Below are 25,941 nucleotides of genomic sequence, written 5' to 3' on the forward strand. Positions count from 1 at the left end.
CCATTGAGCACGTCTGGGACCTGTTGGATCGGAAGGTGAGGGCTAGGGCCATTCCCCCCAGAAATGTCTTGGAACTTGCAGGTGCCTTGGTGGAAGAGTGGGGTAACATCTCATAGCAAGATCTGGCAAATCTGGTGCAGTCCATGAGGAGATGCACTGCAGTACTTAATGCAGCTGGTGGCCACACCAGATACCGACTGACTGATTTTGACCCCCTTTTGTTCAGGGACACATTATTCAATTTCTATTAGTCACATGTCCCCCTCTCTCGCTCTCCCACTGTCTAATCCTGCTCGCAGACATGCTTCGCCTCCAGTAATAAGATTTGCCAATTCAGACTCCAGTCTCTGGAGGCGATCAAGTAATGAAACTCACATGTGCGCACTCTCATGCACACAGGCCCATAAAAACAGGCCTTTTACTGGAATGCTGCCAGGCCAAGAGCAGTTTGGTGGAGGTTTTAAAAAGATAAATCAAATTACAATGTGGATAGGTTTGATTGTTGCCCTCAAATTAAGTTCTGTGTGGTTTGTGCTTTGGTGTGATCAGCTCTAATTTGATGGCCTGATATGCACTTAGCACATAGGGGGAAATCCCAAGGAGTGTAAAGTCTAGATGCAGAATAATGATATAAAAGCCTATAGGTGTGACGTTCTAATTCTTTTCGACTTTAATACTTGTCATTATACTGGTCTACTACATGGGTAGCATAAACCAACATATAGGCTACATTTAGAATAAACAAAATACCACATCTTCAAAATAAAAACGGGGGGGGATCAAATGTGTAAAGTAGTCAATTACAGCACCAGCAGCACAGATGTCCCAACACAGTGTGTGAAACAGTCGCCATTCAGTTCCCTTTCACCGTGCATCCATTTGTCCTGCCGGCATTGTGCCCCAAGTTAATGCAATCAGCACTTAGTACAATTCTACTGATTCATCACAACGCCACAAATCAGTGCACTCTGTGAGCCCCCCTCCACCAAAGGAGCGCCATTACCACCCCGACTACACTATACCACAGCTGCCTTCAGCTCTATTGAGTTCCCACCACATCAGAGTAAACTGTTCCAGCGGGCACATTGTAACTACCTGAATTGTGAGTTAGTTGGGTCTTTGACTTTAGAGGGGGTATGGCCATCTATCGTAGGCTCCATATAATAAAAGGCATATTTGAACATGGAGCAAACCACCTGCCTACCACCCCAAAAAGTGTGCCTTCTTTATAGAACGAGGCAACAATTCTCCTTCAGAAAAACAGCTCAATACAGCAATGCTCTTTGGCAGAGCACTAATTTGGCCACGAAAATAAGATTTCTACATGATCTAAATCGCTAGCTATGCAGGCAGAGTGTACTTATTCACTCTCCTCATTCTCTCCCTCTTATGCCTGAGCTTCTCTTTGGTACAGCTACAGATGGGGCTAACTTTATTACCGTTTTACTCTTAGTGGCTGGATACAAAACCCCCTTCCCTCTCCTACATGCTAACTATTCTCTCTACTTTAATACTGTACAGGCGTCGTTATCTCAGAGTAAAGCACCCCCTCTCATTCTCTCGCGCTTTCCCTTTTTGTCTGAGTCACAAACTGTCGCTTAAGCCTCCTGCACTACTACATCGTGCACATTCACATGTATAAAAGCACGACCAACTACACAGCTCCAAAACAGCTACCACAGCATTCTAGCTAAGAAAAGGCATGAGTTTGCACTTAGAAATAGGCTGATAAAATGCAGTCTTAGAGAAAAGGTGACTTACATCTGATAAGCATGCATGTCAAAAAAAGGTGTTTGGAAATAAATTCACAGTAAACGAGTGATTCTGAGACTCCGATTTTTCACTTGAAAGTGTCAAAAAAAAAGAAGAAATTGCTAAATTGTTAAATAAACCATACAACTCCATGCACAAGGACAACTTTTAAAAATGTCTACTGAATATTTAGCAAACACATTTATTTTAACAGTGCAGATGCAAACTTTGTTAAAAGAATGACGGCACAAACAGCACTGTTGCTAGTATTAACATTATAATTAAATCAATGGAGTAGGTTCGTTTCTATGAAACAGCTGCCCGTGTTAACACTAAAAAAACACTACTGCCACCTTCTGGTTTGGAGTATATTAACAAGGCTGAGTGGCTTCCCACTTCCAAGGTGTCTGCTGTATGAACACAAGAGATTGACTGCCGACAATATATATTCAGAGGTGCTTAGTACTTTGACAATCCTACCGGTGTGTCTGAGCATTTAGGTTACCTCCATTCCCTTTAAGTTGAACTTGAGAAGGAAATTGTCTCCAAAGAATGACAAACTTCTAGGCCTACTTCGATAAGAATCCGGACAATAACGGCATCAAATATTTCCTTGAGCAAGACGGAGCACGTAGCCTATGTGCCTTGTAGGGACTTGTTGGGGAACAATCAGTTTGTCAGAATTTACTTCAGTTTCTCAGAATGTTCTTCAAAATGGTTGTTGAGACTGATAAAAGCCAACCAATATCCCATTTTAGGATCCTATACCAATTTTAAAAGTGGAAATATTTACAGAAAACCAATATAATCTGCTAATATTTGTATTATTATAGCTAAAAAAATACATAAAAGTCCTTAAAATCAGAACGCCGATTTCTTACATTTGAGGAAAGAACATTAACTTAAGCACCACATAACACTTTAGAGTACGAGAAAGGGATGATTTTTAATAGAAGAAAACAGTTTAACAACAAATTCTTATTTTACAACAATGGTCTACCCTGGCAAAACCCGGCCAATTGTGCGCCACAATGTTACTCTAGTGAAAGGAGAATAAAGTGCTCGGATTCCAGCAAAAAATGTGCATAGGCACAGAAGCCTAAGCTCAACGATGACACATTTTCACTATTCACTATTTAGTAGTGATGCACCTATATTATATTTTTGGCCGATACCGATATCTGATATTTTCCTTGCCAAATAAAACCCGATATTGATACTGATAACCACTATTTTAAATGTTAACGACCTTAAGCATTCTAGTACAGTTAAATAGTTAACACTCACACACACAGCGGTCTAAGGCACTGCATCTCTGTGCAAGAGGTGTCATTACAGTCCCTTGTTCAAATCCAGTCAGTATCACATCCGGGCGTCCCATAGGGAGGCACACAATAGCCCCAGGGTCGTCCGGATTTGGCAGTCATTGTAAATAAGAATTTGTTCTTAACTGACTTGCCTAGCTACGGTTACACACACACACACACACACACACACAAAAAGTTATTTTGTTGGTATTTATGCATGTCCCCACTACCAGTAAAACAATCAAAAACCTATTTCTTTCACTTACTTGCTGTGCTGTTTCACTGTTCAGTCGTTTCATTCTCAACCAGGATTTATCATACTATGGAACGCCGTTCGAGTCAAACACACTATTTGACATGTCAAATAAGCTTGTTTACCAATCAGGACCTGAATATGACTGCACATCACATAATAATTTAACAAGTTCATAAATTTTTTATGTAGTTATTACACCATCACTCGTATTTCATATGTCACAACGATTCATCAATACGTATACTATGATGCTGGTAAAGTTGTCTCGCACACCTACAGTGCTGGTCATAAAAAAGCTAGCTAGCTCATGGATGCAAACAATGTTATTCCCTAAAAATATAGCAAAATGACAATAGTTAGCTAGCTAACTATATAGCTAGGTGTCATCTAAAATAACCCTAATTTATAAAACAGTTCTCATTTGATTAATGGTGGTCGGACCCATCTACGTGAAGCTAGACAAAATAAGGATTAGCCACAATAGTGGACTTTGCGGTTATACTTTTATTTTGAAGTCTGTCATTGCCAGTGATGCAAATGACTACAAATAGTATAATTATGCCATAATTGAATAGATCGTGCTAAATGATCTTGGAATGTTATAGAACATCAACAAAAGACAATTTTTTAATTTGACAAAAATCTGTTGAAATCACACTGGATGTATTATACTTTAGAATTGCAGTGGGGGCATAATTATTTCACTGTGCAGCCTTACCTATGGATTGTTGATCAATGACATGGGGCATCAGTCTACTCAGTGACACCCACAGAACATTAGCGTCGTAGCTCTTATTGCAGGACTATGAAACAGCTGTGAATTGAGCCACATTTATTGTCAACCTATGTGTATTGCACACTATTCCAAAGGAAAAATAATACTGCGCGGATATTTTGGAATATTCTGGGGAAAAATATCTTGGTATTGAGTAGACTGATGCCCCATTTCATTGATCCCCACTCCTTAGGTAAAGCTGTACAGTGCAATATGATTGTCAACACACAAAATAGGCTGATTGTGTGAAATCACCTCCCCTGTCACAGTCCCGCGATAAGAGCTACAGCGCTAATATTTGCATAAACTCTTCACAGTTGTGTTCTGTGGGTGTCACCGAGTAGACTGATACACCATTTCATTGACTCACATTCCAACCTTGTTTGACATTATCTACTCTAAATATGGCATGATTCCACCAATTGTAACCTTCTGCATCACTTTCAAAGAAGTAATTTTATTTTTAAGGCAACCCGCAAATTCCACTATTGTACCAAATCCTTATTGTGGCTAGCTTCACAACACATAACCCGGTCAGGTCGAGCCTCACTAGCCAGATGAAACTAGCTGGCTGCTTATAACGATAGCTTTATCGGCAACAGTGTTAACCTCTCTAGGGTATGTGGGACGCTAGTGTCCCATCTGGCCAACATCCAGTGAGGTTGCAGAGCGCCAAATTCAATTACAGAAATGCTCATTATAAAAATGCAGAAAACAAAACATATTTTACATAGGTTTAAAGATTAACTTCTTGTTAAACCAACCACAGTGTCATGTTTATAAAATGCTTTTAGGCGAAAGCATACCTAGCCCAGAACATAGCTAGCCCAGAACATAGCTAGCCCAGAACATAGCTAGCCCAGAACATAGCTAGCCCAGAACATAGCCCAGTTGACAATCATTACAAACATTAACCAGCCAAGCAGAAGCGTTACTAAACTCAGAAATAGAGATAAAATGAATCCCTTACCTTTGATGATCTTCATATGGTGGCAATCAGAAGACATTCATTTACTCAATAAATGTTCCTTTTGTTCGATGAAGTCTCTTTATATCCAAAAACCTCAGTTTTGTTAGCGCGTTTCCTTCAGTAAACCACAGGCTCAAACTCAGTCAAAACAAATCTGACAAAAAATCTAAATTGCATTCGTAATGTTCATAGAAACATGTCAAATGTTTATATTCAATCCTCAGGTTGTTTTTTTAGCCTAAATGATCTATAATATTTGCAATTCTGGATCCTTGGGATGTCCCTACCCCATTGAAGTTGAAATTTAAAATGATTACGGTAAGGGTCAAGGTTCAGGTTAGGTAGGGGTTATGTCCCAAGGATCCCGAATAGCACTAGCCCCTCAGTGAATGGCGTCAAGTACACAGGCTGGATGGCAAAAAGTGTATTTTTTTTCTTTTTTCCCCCCACCTTTATTTAACCAGGTAGGCAAGTTGAGAACAAGTTCTCATTTACAATTGCGACCTGGCCAAGATAAAGCAAAGCAGTTCGACGGATACAACGACACAGACTTACACATGGAGTAAAACAAACATACAGTCAATAATACAGTATAAACAAGTCTATATACGATGTGAGCAAATGAGGTGAGAAGGGAAGTAAATGCAAAAAAAAAAAAAAGCCATGGTGGCAAAGTAAATACAATATAGCAAGTAAAACACTGGAATGGTAGATTTGCAATGGAAGAATGTGCAAAGTAGAAATAAAAATAATGGGGTGCAAAGGAGCAAAATAAATTAACTAATTAAATACAGTATGGAAAGAGGTAGTTGTTTGGGCTAAATTATAAGTGGGCTATGTACGTACAGGTGCAGTAATCTGTGAGCTGCTCTGACAGTTGGTGCTTAAAGCTAGTGAAGGAGATAAGTGTTTCCAGTTTCAGAGATTTTTGAAGTTCGTTCCAGTCATTGGCAGCAGAGAACTGGAAGGAGAGGCGGCCAAAGAAAGAATTGGTTTTGGGGGTGACTAGAGAGATATACCTGCTGGAGCGTGTGCTACAGGTGGGAGATGCTATGGTGAACAGCGAGCTGAGATAAGGGGGACTTTACCTAGCAGGGTCTTGTAGATGACATGGAGCCAGTGGGTTTGGCGACGAGTATGAAGCGAGGGCCAGCCAACGAGAGCGTACAGGTCGCAACGGTGGGTAGTATATGGGGCTTTGGTGACAAAACGGATTGCACTGTGATAGACTGCATCCAATTTGTTGAGTAGGGTATTGGAGGCTATTTTGTAAATGACATCGCCAAAGTCGAGGATTGGTAGGATGGTCAGTTTTACAAGGGTATGTTTGGCAGCATGAGTGAAGGATGCTTTGTTGCGAAATAGGAAGCCAATTCTAGATTTAACTTTGGATTGGAGATGTTTGATATGGGTCTGGAAGGAGAGTTTACAGTCTAACCAGACACCTAAGTATGTGTAGTTGTCCACGTATCCTAAGTCAGATGGTGTATTTATCAGTGGTGACAGTGTTTCCTATCTTCAGTGCAGTGGGCAGCTGGGAGGAGGTGTTCTTGTTCTTCATGGACTTCACAGTGTCCCAAAACTTTTTTGAGTTAGTGTTGCAGGAAGCAAATTTCTGCTTGAAAAAGCTAGCCTTGGCTTTTCTAACTGCCTGTGTATAATGGTTTCTAGCTTCCCTGAACAGCTGCATATCACGGGGGCTGTTCGATGCTAATGCAGAACGCCATAGGATGTTTTTGTGTTGGTTAAGGGCAGTCATAGCCCTTGGTTCTCCCCAGACCTATCTGTTCCTGGTTCTAAATTTCTTGAATGGGGCATGTTTATTTAAGATGGTTAGGAATGCATTTTTAAAGAATATCCAGGCATCCTCTACTGACGGGATGAGATCAATATCCTTCCAGGATACCCCGGCCAGGTCGATTAGAAAGGCCTGCTCGCTGAAGTGTTTCAGGGAGCGTTTTACAGTGATGAGTGGAGGTCGTTTGACCGCTGACACATTACGGATGCAGGCAATGAGGCAGTGATCGCTGAGATCTTGGTTGAAGACAGCAGAGGTGTATTTAGAGGGCAAGTTGGTTAGGATGATATCTATGAGGGTACCCGTGTTTAAGGCTTTGGGGAGGTACCTGGTAGGTTCATTGATAATGTGTGAGATTGAGGGAATCAAGTTTAGATTGTAGGATGGCTGGGGTGTTAAGCATGTTCCAGTTTAGGTCGCCTAGCAGCACGAGCTCTGAAGATAGATGGGGGCAATCAGTTCACATATGGTGTCCAGAGCACAGCTGGGTGGTCTATAGCAGGCGGCAACGGTGAGAGACTTGTTTTTAGAAAGGTGGATTTTTAAAAGTAGAAGTTCAAATTGTTTGGGTACAGACCTGGATAGTAGGACAGAACTCTGCAGGCCATCTTTGCAGTAGATTGCAACACCGCCCCCTTTGGCAGTTCTATCTGGTCTGAAAATGTTGTAGTTCGGGATTAAAATGTCAGAATTTGTGGTGGTCTTCCTAAGCCAGGATTCAGACACAGCTACAACATCCTGGTTGGCCGAGTGTGCTTATGCAGTGAATAGAACAAACTTAAGGAGGAGGCTTCTAATGTTCACATGCATGAAACCAAGGCTATTACGGTTACAGAAGTCGTCAAAAGAGAGCGCCTGGGGAATTGGAGTGGAGCTAGGCACTGCAGGGCCTGGATTCACCTCTACATCGCCAGAGGAACATAGGAGTAGAATAAGGGTGCGGCTAAAAGCAATAAGAATTGGTCATCTAGAACGTCTGGAACAGAGAGTAAAAGGAGGCTTCTGGGGGCGATAAAATAGCATCAAGGTATAATGTACAGACAAAGGTATGGTAGGATGTGAATACAGTGGAGGTAAACCTAGGTACTGAGTGATGAAGAGAGAGATATTGTCTCTAGAAACATTTGAAACCAGGAGATGTCATTGCATGTGTGGGTGGTGGAACTAATAGGTTGGATAAGGTATTGTGAGCAGGACTAGAGGCTCTACAGTGAAATAAGCCAATAAATACTAACCAGAACAGCAATGGACAAGGCATATTGACATTAAGGAGAGGCATGCTTAGTCGAGTGATCAAAAGGGTCCGGTGACTGGAGGGGCTGGTTGTGGGTCACGGCGATTTAGACAGCTAGCCCAGCCATCGGTAGCAAGCTAGCATAGGATGGAGGTCTGTTATTAGCCACCTCTTGCGTTCCATCAGTAGATTAGTGGGGTTCCGTGTGGTAGAGGGGATTAATCCAAATCACACAACAAAAATAAAAATAGATATAGTTATAGAGGCACAAGAAGAAAACATAATAATAATAAAAATAAATAAATTGTCCGATTGTCTATTCAGATAGCAGCCGGTAAGACAGCTAACGGTTAGCAGGCCGCAGATGGGCGTTCAGGTAACGTCGCAACAGAGGACCAGCCGGATAACTCCTTCGGGTAGATAAAGTCGGCAGTCCAGTTGTGAAGGCCCGGTGGGGCTCCGCGTAGGCAGTAAAATGGGTCCGGATAGGTGACTGCAGCCCAGGAGTGATTGATGGAACTCAGGAGTGATTGACGGATAGCAGCTAGCTAGCTGTGAGATCCAGGTATGAATGTCCAGAGTTAGCGGTTGAAATTCAGGGACATGGAGAGAAAAATTGGTCCGGTATGTTCTGTTCCGAGCCGCGCTGCGCCGTACAAAAGTGGCGATAGATTCGAGCTAAAGGTTAGCTGATGACCACAAACCGTGGTTAGCTGAATACTAACGATTTGCCAGTAAAGAAGCTAACTAGCTTCTCAACTAGCTTCTCAACTAGCTTCTAAACTAGCTTCTAAACTAGCTTCTAAACTAGCTTCTAAACTAGCTCCTGGCTAGCTCCTGGCTAGCTCCTGGCTAGATTCTTGGAGGATTACAGATTTGAGGTAAATAATAAGTTTTTTATAAATATAAATTGGTGAGGCGGGTTGCAGGAGAGTGTTTTGAAGATGAGTTGATGGGGGGAAAAAAATGTATGTGAAAAAAGTTTAAATATATATATATACACACATCAGTGCCTTGCGAAAGTATTCGGCCCCCTTGAACTTTGCGACCTTTTGCCACATTTCAGGCTTCAAACATAAAGATATGTATTTTTTTGTGAAGAATCAACAAGTGGGACACAATGATGAAGTGGAACGACATTTATTGGATATTTCTAACTTTTTTAACAAATCAAAAACTGAAAAATTGGGTGTGCAAAATTATTCAGCCCCTTTACTTTCAGTGCAGCAAACTCTCTCCAGAAGTTCAGTGAGGATCTCTGAATGATCCAATGTTGACCTAAATGACTAATGATGATAAATACAATCCACCTGTGTGTAATCAAGTCTCCGTATAAATGCACCTGCACTGTGATAGTCTCAGAGGTCCGTTAAAAGCGCAGAGAGCATCATGAAGAACAAGGAACACACCAGGCAGGTCCGAGATACTGTTGTGAAGAAGTTTAAAGCCGGATTTGGATACAAAAAGATTTCCCAAGCTTTAAACATCCCAAGGAGCACTGTGCAAGCGATAATATTGAAATGGAAGGAGTATCAGACCACTGCAAATCTACCAAGACCTGGCCGTCCCTCTAAACTTTCAGCTCATACAAGGATAAGACTGATCAGAGATGCAGCCAAGAGGCCAATGATCACTCTGGATGAACTGCAGAGTTCTACAGCTGAGGTGGGAGACTCTGTCCATAGGACAACAATCAGTCGTATATTGCACAAATCTGGCCTTTATGGAAGAGTGGCAAGAAGAAAGCCATTTCTTAAAGATATCCATAAAAAGTGTCGTTTAAAGTTTGCCACAAGCCACCTGGGAGACACACCAAACATGTGGAAGAAGGTGCTCTGGTCAGATGAAACCAAAATTGAACTTTTTGGCAACAATGCAAAACGTTATGTTTGGCATAAAAGCAACACAGCTCATCACCCTGAACACACCATCCCCACTCTCAAACACGGTGGTGGCAGCATCATGGTTTGGGCCTGCTTTTCTTCAGCAGGGACAGGGAAGATGGTTAAAATTGATGGGAAGATGGATGGAGCCAAATACAGGACCATTCTGGAAGAAAACCTGATGGAGTCTGCAAAAGACCTGAGACTGGGACGGAGATTTGTCTTCCAACAAGACAATGATCCAAAACAAAGCAAAATCTACAATGGAATGGTTCAAAAATAAACATATCCAGGTGTTAGAATGGCCAAGTCAAAGTCCAGACCTGAATCCAATCGAGAATCTGTGGAAAGAACTGAAAATTGCTGTTCACAAATGCTCTCCATCCAACCTCACTGAGCTCGAGCTGTTTTGCAAGGAGGAATGGGAAAAAATGTCAGTCTTTCGATGTGCAAAACTGATAGAGACATACTCCAAGCGACTTACAGCTGTAATCGCAGCAAAAGGTGGCGCTACAAAGTATTAACTTCAGGGGGCTGAATCATTTTGCACGCCCAATTTTTCAGTTTTTGATTTGTTAAAAGTTTGAAATATCCAATAAATGTCGTTCCACTTCATGATTGTGTCCCACTTGTTGTTGATTCTTCACAAAATAAATTGTTTTATATCTTTATGTTTGAAGCCTGAAATGTGGCAAAAGGTCGCAAAGTTCAAGGGGGCCGAATACTTTCGCAAGGCACTGTATATATGGGACACGACAAGACGAGGACAAAAGACGTCTGAACTGCTATGCAATCTTGGAAATATTTGGACCAGTCCCTGACAAATGACAACCCATACATCAAAATGTAACTATGAAGCGCTACTTGTAACCTTCTACATTTTCTTTTTGTGTCTCTGAAGACAAAGCTTGGTGAACACCCATCAAAAAAACTAATATAAATCACGCCAGGTTTAGCGGGCTTCACGTAAAGGGCTGTAACGTTAGCGTTACCATAGAGTTGAATGTTCTTAGCACTTAACGCATTACATTTGAGCATAGCATCCATGATGTCACGACGACCATCTATGACACTTCATAACAGTATATGGTCAGTGTGCATTTTTTGCACTTTATTTAGCTCTCTACTCTGAACTCACCATAAAATCATTAACAGTTAGTTCACTCTCCTCTCCGACCGACTGGTGTAGTTGTGTTGAATTATAGTGTCCAGTCTTGCTGTAGCACGCAAAGGCAAGATGGGTTTATAGCCATATAAAGAGTGCCCTATTCAGGACAAATAATGAAATGCAAAAATAAAGTAAAATTCTATGAAGAACTGCTTCTCTCCCCCAAGTGTTTTCTTTGCATATTTTTTCTTTCACTCCTTTTCGGTGGATTAAATGTTGAGATACATCTGTAAAAGGATCATTTCAGCTGATAATGTCAGTTGGGCTCTACTTTACACTACACTAGTTTGACGACACACACCCCATGACACATTTTTTGCAGTGTAAAGAGGCGGATGTAGATTAAAATCTCTTATTTCCGAAATGTCCACACATATGTGAATCGTTTCATTAAATCAAGTGCTCAGCATTATGTGCGATATGGTTTACATGAGAAGTTCCTGTGTAGTTTGAATAGTTATTCTTATTTTGTTTGTCTATATACCGTAATTTCCGGACTATAAGCCGCTACTTTATTCCCACACTTTTAACCTCACGGTTTATACAATGACGCGGCTAATTTATGGATTTTCCCCGCTTTCACAAGATTCACGCTGCCAGACAACTGAGTCGAGCGCGCTCAAACTTCTCATCATTCTGATTACGGTAGTAATTTTGTCACCCTCATCATGGCAAAGACACGGAAAAATGCATATGATGCAGCTTTCAAGTTGAAGGCGATCGATCTGGCTGTTGGAAAAGGAAATAGAGCTGCTGCATGGGAGCTTGGCCTTAATGAGTCGATGATAAGACGTTGGAAACAGCAGCGTGAGGAACTGACTCCGTGCAAAAATACAACAAAAGCTTTGAGAGGGAAGAAAAAGCAGATGGCCCAAAGTATTTGCAACCACTCGACATCAGTGTAAATCGTGCATTTAAGGTGGCGCTCCTTGTTCAGTGGGAGGCTTGGATGACAAGTGGGGAGAAATCCTTCACTAAAACGGGCCGCAGGCGAAGAGCATCTTCTGGTCAAGTCTGCCAGTGGGTCCTAACAGCGTGGAGCATTGTCAAAAAATCCACTATCATCAACAGATTTCGAAAGGCTGGACTGCTACGTGTTGAAGGGGCAGCATGAGCTCAGCGGGGTATTTGCCTCCGGATGAAAGTGATGAGAGCGACAATGAAAACGATCCAACATCGGATGAAGCAATTCTGAGGCTATTCAACTCCGACACCGAAGGAGATGACTTCAGTGGTTTCAATGCACAGGAGGAGGAAGATAGTGACCAATGACTTTCTTGGTAGGCTACTGTTTTAATTTTTGTTACAAGCCGTGTTTCGTTAAAGCCTATTTATTTTTGTTACAAGCCGTGTTTCGTTAAAGCCTATAGAATTTTGTTACAACACCGTGTTTCGTTTAAAGGCTGTGTAAAGTTAATTCGTTTCAATGTACCGGTAGGCACCTGCGGCTTATAGACATGTGCGGCTTATTTATGTACAAAATACATATTTTTTTATAATGCAGTGGGTGCGGTTTATATTCAGGTGCGCTTAATAGTCCAGCAATTACGGTACACTATGGTATTTATGGTGTGCTAATAGCTGCATACACATGAAGCAGAAATTAGGCTTTGGCCACACCGTCTGCAATAAAGCACAAAACAGATGTTTATTTTTTTACCTATAGGCAAGCTATCAACCATCGCACAAAATTCAAACGTTATCCATGTGAGAGATTTCACAATTGAATTGCGGTTAGAATATGTTATGGTATCAATGTGCGATCCAATTGAATGATGACAGTAGTCAGCACTATTGTCAGCTGGTCCGCACCACAAGGCTGGGGGTGACAAAGAAAACTCAGACAAGTATAGCTGGTTATAATACAGAGGGACATTCTAGTGTGCCGTTTTGTCACATAATAAACAACCTCAGCTGCATAAAATGGCCTCAACACCAGGATCACATCAAACACTATTTAAAATGTTCTACAAGGGAGGAGTTAGTAGGAAGATTTTCTGGTTCGAGCCTGCCAGACAAAATAGGTGAATGGAAGTTGTGACCTGAAAGTGACGCTTCCTTCTTCTCAGTGGTTTTCAGGCCCAGAGTGAAGGTCCTCTTTTCAAGGCTGGCTGGCTGGCTACATGACTCAGTCGAGAGGCCTAGGAAAGGAGCAGCAGCATGCTGGTGTTTTAAAAAGACTGGGAGCTGGAATGAACCGGAATGCTTCTCCAAGCCCGGCCCAGCCCTCTTTCGCTCTTTCCCTCTATCCACATCTGCTGCTCTGAAATAAACCCCTGTGGCTCAGTGAGAGCAGAGGCCCCTTTCCAAGCCTACGCACTCCTCCCTCCCAGCAGGGACCGACTCCAAGAACATTATCAAAACACTAAAAAAAGAGGGTCAGAGGAAAAAAACCTGAAGCACTGGAGGAAAGGAAGAAAGAGGGGGATCTGCCAGATCCCTCAGTGGCAGGCAATAAATCACACTCTGAAGCAACAAGACTCTAACCAGCCCAGAGCCCTCCTCAGCCCCTTAGCCTCCCCAGGCCTTAGTCTCCACACTTCCCAGCCCCTCTCCTTTCTCGCCAGCCAGTCTGCAGCCCTGATCACTCAGCTCACCAATCCCGTTCCCCAGCCCCTTCCCTCCCACACCTCTCACTCCCAGCCTTAAGCACTCTCTCCCCCTTCCCGTGACAAAGAGACTTTTCTTTTCCTGGTGCTACATTCACACTTGCTCTGGGCTCAGCGCTTGCCACTCAACCACAGTCATGCCCATTCACCACATGCCCCCTTCACATATGGCTCCCCGCTCACCCTGCAAGCCCCAGCTAAAGAATTTCACAATAGCACCACAAAGGACAGGAAATGGAAACCAGGTCACCAGAGCCTGTTGTATAGGTGAGCTGACAGATCTACGCAATGTCAGAGAGCCTGAATATACGTCACAGCATCTTTAAAGATGCATGTCATTCTACTTACAAAGTCTTGTAGCCTCGAGTGGCCATATAGAATTGTGTCGGTGTTGCCTGAAACAGCCCGGGTTGTTTCGGTTTAACTTTATTTTTATTTTTAAACATGACATAGAAAAATGACATTTCAAAGGTGTCAAACATGACACAGAAAAATTACATTTCGAAGGTGTGATATGCAATCGCGTTGACTTGAGGCTTTTCCACAACACGAAGAACACGTCTTCGTGTTGTTCGTTTTGTTAGCGGAATATCAACAAAAAAAATTATTACAGAAGGTCAGAATGGCAGATTTTCTTAGCCAGACCAAAATAATCTACCCAAAAATATACCCAATGCAAACAGATAGGCTTCCAGTTCAGATCTGGCCCATTTATTTCACATGGATTAGTCAGTAGAAAATAGCATGACGGTAAAAAATTATATTGTGCCTACAGCAAAATTATTTTTTTTCTCGATGCTGGCCAGGAGGAGTTTCAAAGAGGAGTGGTCCAGCAGTCCAACCACTGGGCTGGTACCAGCTGCTGCACAGCACCACAATGCACTGGACCGGAGCCAAGCCCCCTTGTCCTCCGGCCCTGGTTAGCATTCAGTGGGGCTATGTGAGCACTGCCACTTGTTATCAAAGATGTCATTGTAGTCCCACCGTGCGAGTCCCCTTTCTCAGCTAGTGTTTGACGCTGGGATCGAAAGAAAAAGGAAAAAATGTCAACTGACTTGCTTGGGCTTAATGTAAAGAAATAAACTGTCAAGGAAATGGCTCACTTGCAAACGTTGGCGCGTAGGCTACACCAATCTGACGTTTAGTAAACATTGTAGTAAACCGTTTAGCAATCATCACTTCCTAACAAATCATCATTGGAAACCTCACAGGATGCAATCGTTCCATTCAGCGTGACCAAAAAGCATACAGCCAGGTAAGCAACATAAAAAAAAACAAGCAAAATATAAATTTACCCATTCTCTATGATGAAAGAAGAGGGACAAAAAACACAACATGATTGTGAAAATCGTGTGGACCCTTCATTTTGTAAATGTTACGTTCTCTGCAATTACTGCGACTTGAAAACACCTCTGCTTTTTTCCAACTCCAAGGCAACAGGTTTCCACAGGCCCCAATTGAAGGATGGATACGTAGAGATCTGTGACACACATCTGCTAACCAGGTTAGCAATAAACTGGGCAGTAGTTCGAATGTCCAATCATCTAAGAAGATGTCATGACGTTGGCCTGGGGTAGGTTTATGACAGTCATAAATACCTCTTACCCCCTTTTTCCTCTCTACCCTACTGATACATTTGCAAAACCCTTGGTTAACATAGAGATTCTGGAAACATCAGAAAGTGGGGGGAAATTAACTATATTCTGGTAATCCGACAAATTGAACATATGCGGTGGTACTTAATGACGTCAGTTCGGTTGTCATCTGAGACATTCTCATCAATGATAAGATGACAAACTCTACAGTGGAAAGTCTACACATCAGAGTTGTCGGATTCACATGGAATTGTTGTTCAATTTAAATGTTTGAATATGAAATTATTCGTGATGGGATGAAATGTGATTTTAGCTTCCATAATGTGAGATTTGGGTTTTCATAAGGTAGGGCTCTGCTCAAATCAGTGGCCCGCCCCTGTGAAGGGACTTGGGCTATAAAACTTTTCAAACACGCCCTCCTCTCCCTTCCTATATAAAAGCCTTGACGACAATATAACCTCCTGTTCCGAGGACGACGGTCCGATGTCAGAATGGTTCAGATAATAACTACAGAACGAAGCCAACATCAGCATGAGCTTTGGTTGCGAATGGTATGAACTTTGAACTCTTATTCACTACAGAAATGATACCTCCTAGCCGTTGAGTTAGCAACAGCAGCTGCAAACGAGGGTTAGGAAGGAACAGACAGAGTATCTCGTCTAACACACAACGACGTTACTACAACGTATCCAATTTACCAGAAGAGACATCCTTCAAAGGACTAGGACTACCACCAACCTACCAAAGCGCAGCTCAGAGTAAATATTTATTGCATTTTCCTTTTCCAAAAGGGCGGTAATTTAGAATGCATAAGATACTGTTTTTACAATAGCACAGCTTCGCACTTTGTTCCTCAGTCTTCCTGCTCCTTCAATCAAACCCAGCCCCTTTTCTTTCGTGTAACCAGCTGTCATATGTGTTCCGCCCGTTAGGGACGTTTTCCTTTATGACGCAATTTGTAATCAAGTTATGATTTAAATATGTGTGTGTAATTCTGTGTGATTAGTTAGGTATTTTGTAAATAAATAATTAAACCCAATTTTGAATTGCTGATTCAACTTGTTATCCAGGGTTCGTGCAGATAACCAAGAATTTACAACTTTCAGATAAGACCGAATTAAGATGACGTTTAATGTTAACTGCTATTAATGTAAAATATTACTAGGTCTTTAAGAGTTTATTCGGAAGATAACAGCTCTATAAATATTATTTTGTGGTGCCAGACTCTCTAGTTAATTACATTTACATGATTAGCTCAATCATGTCATATTAATTACGGAGAAATTATTTTTTAGAATAGCATGTCATATCACTTAATCCGGCATAGCTAAAGACACGACAAAGAGATAGGATAATACTAGACAAGAGAGAGAATTGGCTAATACTTTGTAGATCGCCAAATGAATTGCTTCAACAAATGCATCCAACACAACATAAAGATAACATAAATCAGGCATTGTTTGCTTTGGTCGCTTACATGTTTTTGGGGATCTATTTGATGTAAGGGAGAGAACAAACCTAATAAAAGGTTAGGCATTGGAATCCATAACTTTTTATCTTATATGATTTCATTATGAGGCATCTACAATCTTGTGTGTCCTAGCTACAACACAACCATGTGCAACACAATACTACTCTGGAGCAGAGAGTGTAAATGGAACCATGAAGTGAGCCCAATGGGTTGAATTACTACTGTGGTTTGGCCAAATGGCTTCCACACACAGATTCTCAAATGGTGAAGGAACTAAGTTTGAAATGTGACAAATACAGTAATGCACAAGGTCCATCCAACACAGATGGGAAGTTCTGTGAATAAAATGCAATGTTATAACATCAGGGTAGAGTATTTCAAGTGCTTTCAAAAAGAAGCATACCACTGAGTGACGATTGAAATGTAAGGGGTAGGGTATTTGCAAAGCAGCCGACCATCTGGATTTGCTTTGTGGGTTTAAAAGTATTTTCGATTAAATCCAACAAAGGAGTTTATAAGGGCTATCTAAAACTCAGTGGTAATGTTAACAAGAGGTTAGTCTATGTTTAAGATGAACCATCCCACCACCTCTACAGCAAGGTTACATGTCAGCTTGGCTGCCTGCAAACCTATCGTGGATTAGCCTTTGGTTGGCATTTTGTTTCAGCAACTGATTGTTAAAAGTTTGGCTTAATTGCGTAGGGGCCGATTCAATCAAAAACTTCAATGGGGTTCGTAGGGCATGTAAAAACAAACAAAAAGAGCTGGGATGATAACCGAAAATGATAACCGAAAATTGACAGACCAAATAAATACTTTTCTAGTATGTTTTTGTTCATTGGACAATTGATAGATAAAACAACATTCAAAGTAGTAGTAAGGTAAAACATGAAAAAATACTATGGTGAACATTAATGTACCAATTTATCATTCAATTTATCGTTAGTGAGAATTCAGTAAATTTATCATAATATGGATTTGTGTCTATATAACCCAGCTCAACATTTTACCCATGCAGTGTGAAATGTTCGAATTGTTTCTGTTGAGTTTTTTTGTTTTCAATGTGAACATTGTTTTGTAATGTACAAATCACAACTGCATCCCAATACCAGGTCCCAGAAACCTTGTATTGGGGTTCAGTTGAAGAAGGCTCAGACTGTTTATCACTCACCTAGTTCATCACCAGAGTCAGCCTTGGAGGAGCCCGGGGCCACGGGTAAGGGTCTGGGGGGTCTCGGCTTGGGAGTGGGAGGAGAGATCCTCTTCTTCCCAATGAACTCCACATATGTCCCTGGAAAGTCTCCCTTTTCCTGAGTGGTTTCGTTAAAGCCAGGCAGCCAGCCAATGTCCTCTGGCCTTTCCTCCAGGCCGTCACTGTACCCTAGGGCCACCAGGGTCCCTTTGGTCACTGTTAAGATGTCCCCCACATGGAGGTCAATGTCCTCCTCTCGCTCCTTCTTGTAATCATAAAGTGCCCTGTACTGATATCCTTCTGCGGCCATCGTTGAGACTTTTCACAGGTGTTTTTGGTTGTTGTTGGTATATATATGTATATTATTTTAAATGAACACTGCTGTGAATAACTTGTTCGGGCAGGTTAGAGTTCCAATTAGTTACTCCTCAGGTTTTCCAATAATATATTAATGGAGCAAACAAAAAAAACTAAACACAACACTTAATGAACATTCTAGCCCTCAATAGTTCTTTGGGTGATTATTGTGTTTTAACTTGTCTTCAGGTCATTCTCAAGCTTGGTTATCCACTGCACCCCTGTGGTGCCTCCGGCAGTGTTTCCATGAGTATTTGGCCCTGCAGCAGTGGCCTTGAAAAGGTACAACCAACCTGCAATACAGAACAGAAGAAGCCATTTGCAAAACATTGCATAAGACTTATGATCACATACATTTTAAAATCAGCGATGGCTACATGTACATGGTACCAGCGAAATAGGGACAGTTCTAAATTGGTGGGGGGGGGCCTAACTTTTTTTGTTGTGATCTTGGGAGGGTTGAGATATACAGTGGGGCAAAAAAGTATTTAGTCAGCCACCAATTGTGCAAGTTCTCCTACTTAAAAAGATGAGGCCTGTAATTTTCATCATAGGTACACTTCAACTATGACAGACAAAATTAGAAAAAAAATCCAGAAAATCACATTGTAAGATTTTTTAATGAATTTATTTGCAAATTATGGTGGAAAATAAGTATTTGGTCAATAACAAAAGTTTCTCAATACTTTGTTATATACCCTTTTTTGGCAATGACAGAGGTCAAACGTTTTCTTTAAGTCTTCACACACTGTTGATGGTATTTTGGCCCATTCCTCCATGCAGATCTCCTCTAGAGCAGTGATGTTTTGGGGCTGTTGCTGGGAAACACAGACTTTCAACTCCGTCCAAAGATTCTCTATGGGGTTGAGATCTGGAGACTGGCTAGGCCACTCCAGGACCTAGAAATTCTTACGAAGCCACTCCTTCGTTGCCCAGGCGGTGTGTTTGGGATCATTGTCATGCTTAAAGACCCAGCCACGTTTCATCTTCAATGCCCTTGCTGATAGAAGGAGGTTCTCTCACGATACATGGCCCCATTCAATCTTTCCTTTACACAGATCAGTCGTCCTGGTCCCTTTACAGAAAAACAGCCCCAAAGCATGATGTTTCCACCCCCATGCTTCACAATATAGTATGGTGTTCTTTGGATGCAACTCAGCATTCTTTGTCCTCCAACCACGACGAGTTGAGTTTTTACCAAAAAGTTATATTTTGGTTTCATCTGACCATATGACATTCTCCCAATCTTCTTCTGGATCATCCAAATACTCTCTAGCAAACTTCAGACGGACCTGGACATGTACTGGCTTAAGCAGGGGGACACGTCTGGCACTGCAGGATTTGAGTCCCTGGCGGCATAGTGTGTTACTGATGGTAGGCTTTGTTACTTTGGTCCCAGCTCTCTGCAGGTCATTCACTAGGTCCCCCCGTGTGGTTCTGGGATTTTTGTTCACGTGATCATTTTGACCCCACGGGGTGAGATCTTGCGTGGAGCCCCAGATCGAGGGAGATTATCAGTGGTCTTGTATGTCTTCCATTTCCTAATAATTTCTCCCAGTTGATTTCTTCAAACCAAGCTGCTTACCTATTGCAGATTCAGTCTTCCCAGCCTGGTGCAAGTCTACAATTGTGTTTCTGGTGTCCTTTGACAGCTCTTTGGTCTTGGCCATAGTGGAGTTTGGAGTGTGATTGTTTGAGGTTGTGGACAGGTGTCTTTTATACTGATAACAAGTTCAAACAGGTGCCTTTAATACAGGTAACGAGTGGAGGACAGAGGAGCCTCTTAAAGAAGAAGTTGCAGGTCTGTGAGAGCCAGAAATCTTGCTTGTTTGTAGGTGACCAAATACTTATTTTCCACCATAATTTGCAAATAAATTCATTAAAAATCCTACAATGTGATTTGCTGGATTTTTTTCTTCTCATTTTGTCTGTCATAGTTGTGTACCTATGATGAAAATTACAGGCCTCGTCTTTTTAAGTGGGAGAACTTGCACAATTGGTGGCTGACGAAATACTTTTTTGCCACACTGTATATTGAGCACAGGGGAGGGTAATGCATTTTTCCCCACTGGTTTACATACACCATTTTGTAGGTTTTACTATCCATTTAGTCCATCCTAGCCCAACTTCCTAATCTCTTTGCATGCAACTCCCTTATCAAGGTACTTCCCTTAGGCACTACGCTTTTCCGCGCGCTTACTATACCACAGGTCAATATAGTCCAATCCAACTGTCTATCCTGCCCTCTATCGACCATTCATAGTGACAATAGCGGTAGGTGGATCGTTTGTCCCGATCTGTAATAGGCTAACTTGCAATCATACCACATATAATTCAAATTTGGCCTGTGGTTGTGAGGCCGTTTGGACAGAATACCAAATTCTCTAAAATGAAGTTGTAGGCGGCTTATGATAGAAAAAGGAACATAAAAATTCTCTGCCAACAGATCTGGTGGACATTCCTGCAGTCAGCATGCCAATTGCATACTCCCACAAAACGTAAGACATCTGTGGATTTGTGTTGTGTGACAAAACTGCACATTTTAGAAATTATCATGACAAGTTTAATTAAATGTAAAAGCTTGTGGTACACTTTGTGCTCCTTTGACATTTCAGAGATATGCTTGTTTATCGCAATATAAAGAAAGAGTATACTAAAATCTCAAAATCCACATCTGCCTTACCTTTATATTTTTTTATGTCCTCCAGATTTGAGAAGATAACTAGCTCAATATTGAGTCAGTTTTCCTTAATTCTCGCACAACACCCAGACAAGCTGACAAAAATATATATTTTCATCCCCTTTCTTACGGCCTCCAATGATTTAGTCGCCCTAATCTTGGCAATACTACAAGGGTAAAAACTCTTTGGACCATTGCTTTTCTTAGAAAAGTTTCTACACAAGTAACATATTTTACTATTAGTCAAAAGATGCAGTTTTGATTGGACACCCTACATATTGTGTCTTTTTCACTGGTGCCAATGAGTAGTTCTGCTGAATAAACCCAAAACTCAAACAAGCAGCTGTTGAAAAGCACTAATTAAAACCTTTTTAGGTTAACATAATTTATGAGATGGAATGCTAACATAGATAAATAAAAAAGTGCATTCATATATATTTGCTTATGCTGTTCATCCATGTTGAATGCCAATGAAATACTGTAGTGTTTAATGCAGTGGTTCCCAAACTGTTGAAATAGTAGACTGCACAGGGTGCAATTTCAAAATTGGGTAATGCATCAGCAGTTTTGCTTGTCATGTCAGTCATTGCAGAACTTAAGAGAGCTAATTATTACTAATGTTAGTCCCCACTACAATAACAAAATACTTAAAAACATAATATTGTCCTTGAAACATTTCAAATTTAAATACTCTAGAATTCCATTAATTCCTATGGAGGACTGGTTTGTGAAACAATTGCCCATTACTCATTTCCAAATTCTTCAAGCTCTGTCAAATTGGTTGATCATTCCTAGACTACCATTTTCAGGTCTTGTCATAGAGTGTCAAGTAAATTTAAGTCAAAACTGTAACGCAACCACTCGGGCACATTCACTGTCTTCTTGGCTAGCAACTCCAGTGTAGATTTGGCATTCTTTTAGGTTACTGTCCGCTGAAAGGGGAATTCATCTCCCAGTGCCTGATGGAGAGCAGACAACCAGGTTTGACTATTTATTTAACTAGGCAAGTCAGTTAAAACCTGTGGCAGTATTTTCTAGGGGTAGTATTTTCATTTTTGGGAAAAAACATTCCCCTTTTTAAACGGGATATTTTGTCAGGACAAGATGCTAGAATATGCATATAATTGACAGCTTTGGATATAAAACACTAACTTTTCCAAAACTGTAAAGATATTGTCTGTGAGTAACAGAACTGATGTTGCAGGCGAAAGCCTGAGAAAAATCCAATCCGGAAGTGCCCCATATTTTGAAAGCACTGCGTTCCAATGAGTCCCTATTGAGCTGTGAATGTGTTATCCAACCAGCTTACGCTTTCTATGTATTCCCCAAGGTGTCTACAGCATTGTGACGTAATTTTACGCATTTATGTTGAAGAATAGCCGTAGGCGGCTACATTGCGTAAGTGGTCACCTGATGGCTCCCGTAAAATACAGAGGTAGCCATTACTCCAATCTGTCCTACTGAAAAACAAATTGTCCCGACACAGGTGGACTCCAATAAAGTTGTAGAAACTATTTCAAGTCTCAAAGCAAAAGGGTCTGAATATTTATATAAATAAGGTATATGTTAATGGATATACATTTGCAAAAATGTCTAAACTTTTTTGTTTGTAATTATGCGGTATTGTGTGTAGATTGATGAAGAAAATATATTATTTAAATACATTTTAGAATAAGGCTGTAACATAATGTGGAAAAAGGGAAGTGGTTTGAATACTTTCCAAATGCACTGTATGTGTGTTTGTGTTGTGTTGTGTCGTTAATCGTGTGTGTGTGTGTGTGTGTGTGTGTGTGTGTGTGTGTGTGTGTGTGTGTGTGTGTGTGTGTGTGTGTGTGTGTGTGTGTGTGTGTGTGTGTGTGTGTGTTAGGTTATATGAATGTGTGTGGGTTGCCTGTGCATAGCTTGCTTCTGTTTCTTTTTTTATACTGAAAAGCCCCAGTCCTTAACGACAACATGATGCAGCCACCACTATGCTTGAAGATATGGAGAGCGGTACTCAATAATGTGTTGTATTTGCCCAAAACATAACAATTTGTATTCAGGACAAAAAGGCAATTTTTTTTGGCAGTATTACATTTGTAACTTATTGCAAACAGGATGCATGATTTGGAATATTTTATTCGGGACAAGCTTCCTTCTTTTCACTGTCAATTAGGTTAGTATTGTGGAGTAACTACAGTTGTTGATCCATCCTCAGTTCTCTCCCATCACAGTCTTTCAACTCTAACCGTTTCAAAGCCACATGCGCCTCATGTGGTTTCCTTCCTCTCCGGCAACTGAGTTATGAATGATGCCTGTATTTTAGTTGTGACTGGGTGTATTGATACACCATCCAAAGTGTAATTAATAACTCCACCATGCTCAAAGGGATAAACAACATCTGCTTCTTTTATTTTTACCCATCTACCAATAGGTGCCCTTTGTGAGGCATTGGAAAACCTCCCTGGTCTTTGTGGTTGAATCTGTGTTTGAAATTCTGCCTGACCGAGGGCCCTTACAGATCATTTGTATGTTGGGGTACAGAGATGAGGTTGTCATTCAAAAATCATGTTTAACACTTGCACACTGAGTGAGTCCATGCAACTTAATAAGGCATGTTTTACTCCTCAACTTATTTAGGCTTGCCATAACAAAGAGGTTGAATACTTGACACAATACATAAAATATATATATACATATATATTGTTTTAATTCATTTGTACAAATAAAAAAAAGAATCAAAGAACATAATTCCACTGACATTATGAGATATTGTGTGTGTAGGCTAGTGACACAAATCTCAATTTAATCCATTTGCAAGTCAGGCTGTAACACTACAACATTTGGAAATAGTCAAGTGGTGTGAATACTTTCTGAAGGCACTGTATATCAGTGCTTTCAACTTGTTTGGCTGATCCCTCCTTGTGACCCTGTTGGATTCATGTCCAACCGTGTCACAGGAGTGATCAGCCAGTTGTGAAAAATGTACTACTTCAATTTGCCCATGCTGTCAGACGCTATAATGACACAGCTACAAAGATGAGTCCTCTATCTATCTCTATAGTATACAGTAACCTCTCCCATCTTCTAGAATGAGAATGTTTTTGTTGATGTTTTGTGTCTTCTCACTTTTGTTTATTTCACTTGCTTTGGTCATGTAAATATAAAGTCCCTCTGAATTGAATAGCTACAGTGGGTAACTAACGTCAACTAGTGGCTTGGTAATTTACCAGAGAAAATTGGCTTTAGGTTGAACTGAAATTACGCCTAAAATGTTGACAGCTAGTTAATTGGTAACTAAATTAACATTTACTAGGCTGAAAAGCTTTCACCCAAGTCTAACTTTGTCATGCTTGATAATGACTTTAGAGTTTGGCATGAATAACAACATTTCATTGAATTATCAACATACTGAGGACGATCAATCGAAGTCCAGCAGTGCAGTGGTCGGCTTATCCCGGTCGTCGCGAGCAAGTAAAAATGGGTAATACATTCCGTTGTAATCAAACGTGTACTACTTTATTTAATAAGCAATATGTCGTTATATGGCATGACAATAAATTCAGACGTCTTTAACTACAAGTAAAGATATGAGATAGCCAGTATGCTAACGTGGCATTTAATGCTAACTAGCTACTGTGCTAACGTGTTAGCCTAGCTAACTAGCTACTGTACATACATACTAAAAGTGCACAACTCACTTGCATGAAGGGGGCCCAGGTTGAATAGAATGAATCCTCCTCCCTTTCCGTGTGGACACACTTTTCCACTCCGATATCAAACATAGAACGTTAGCCACACAAAGACAACGCCAAAAGCCTCTGAGAGTAGCTATAACGTTTTCGAACAAATTAGTCCAGGAATTAAAAAGTGGGGTTTAATCTTATTTGCTACGCTCGTACTCTGTCAACAGACAGGACGACTCCGCTCGAGCGAATACATTGGTTTAAGTTTCAACGAGGGGCATGGCAGTGGACTGGCGGGGTCACTCGTTCACTGGCACGTCAATCCAAATACGTCATCATAAGAGCAGCTATACCCTGCCCTCTCCGGGTAGCATGTCAAGAGCTTGGAGTGTGATTGGTTATTGAGACTACACACGAGCAGCACACGAATGAAACACACATAAAATAATTACGTAACGTCCACATGCGACCAGGTTAAAACTTCAGCTATCGTGTAGCCTATAGGCCCATGACACTATAGAAACAAATGAATAAAAATAGATGGTAATGTTTATTTTCAGGTTATTTGGCTTTATGAGTTTTAAAAGCTTACAAAGTGAGGATTCGTTTTCACATAGGCTGTTTTTACACATGCAACCCAATTCTGACCTATTATCCACTAATTGGTATTTTGACCATTGATACCAGATCTTTTCAGAGCTCATCTGATTGATCAAATTAGTGGAAAAAAAGATCAGAATTGGGCTGCCTGTGTAAATACAGCTCTAGAGGCTATTTAATTGATTCCAGACACAGAAGAGGACAAGCTACATTATGGTAGGAAAACCACTCCCATTGTAGCCGAAGCATAGGAGTGCCAAAGAGGTCTATGGAAACTAAGTTTCAGAACTCTGTGCAGTGCTGTGAAGTACATGTTAGGACTTTACAATTTGCATATTTACCACACACATATATATATATATATTTGTTTATTAATTTCTTTATCTAAATCCTATTGAGATCAAATATATTTTACTTCGGAGAACAGTCCCAAGAAGAATCGACATGCAAACTATCACAACCGGCTGTGATTAGGAGTCCCATAGGGCGGCACACAATTGGCCCAGCGTCGTCTGGGTTTGGTCGGTATAGGCCGTCTTTGTAAATAAGAATTTGTCCTTAACTGACTTGCCTAGCTAAATAAAGGTTAAATAGTTTTTTTTTATATATTTTTTTTACACAAAGGGAAA

At 40.9% G+C, this 25,941-nt stretch overlaps 1 protein-coding gene across 2 annotated transcripts in view; it reads right to left on the reverse strand.

The window, feature by feature from the left end:
• Nucleotides 1-24,971, reverse strand: part of LOC118387445 (phosphatidylinositol 3-kinase regulatory subunit alpha) — a 58,762-nt gene extending 33,791 nt beyond the window's left edge. Inside the window, exons 1-3 of one of the 2 annotated variants that reach the window (XM_052525599.1) lie at nt 24,728-24,971; nt 17,990-18,660; nt 13,186-13,284 (exon numbers count right to left, since the gene is read on the reverse strand). In XM_052525599.1, the coding sequence (XP_052381559.1) occupies nt 13,186-13,284; nt 17,990-18,320 (430 nt within the window). In that variant the 5' untranslated portion in view covers nt 18,321-18,660; nt 24,728-24,971. The remainder of the gene's footprint in view (nt 1-13,185; nt 13,285-17,989; nt 18,661-24,727) is intronic. The other variant, XM_035775804.2, reaches the window with a different exon arrangement.
• Between the last annotated feature and the right edge of the window lie 970 nt (nt 24,972-25,941).

Source organism: Oncorhynchus keta, chromosome 9 (genome assembly GCF_023373465.1).
Source record: "Oncorhynchus keta strain PuntledgeMale-10-30-2019 chromosome 9, Oket_V2, whole genome shotgun sequence".
NCBI classification, from domain to species: domain Eukaryota; kingdom Metazoa; phylum Chordata; class Actinopteri; order Salmoniformes; family Salmonidae; genus Oncorhynchus; species Oncorhynchus keta.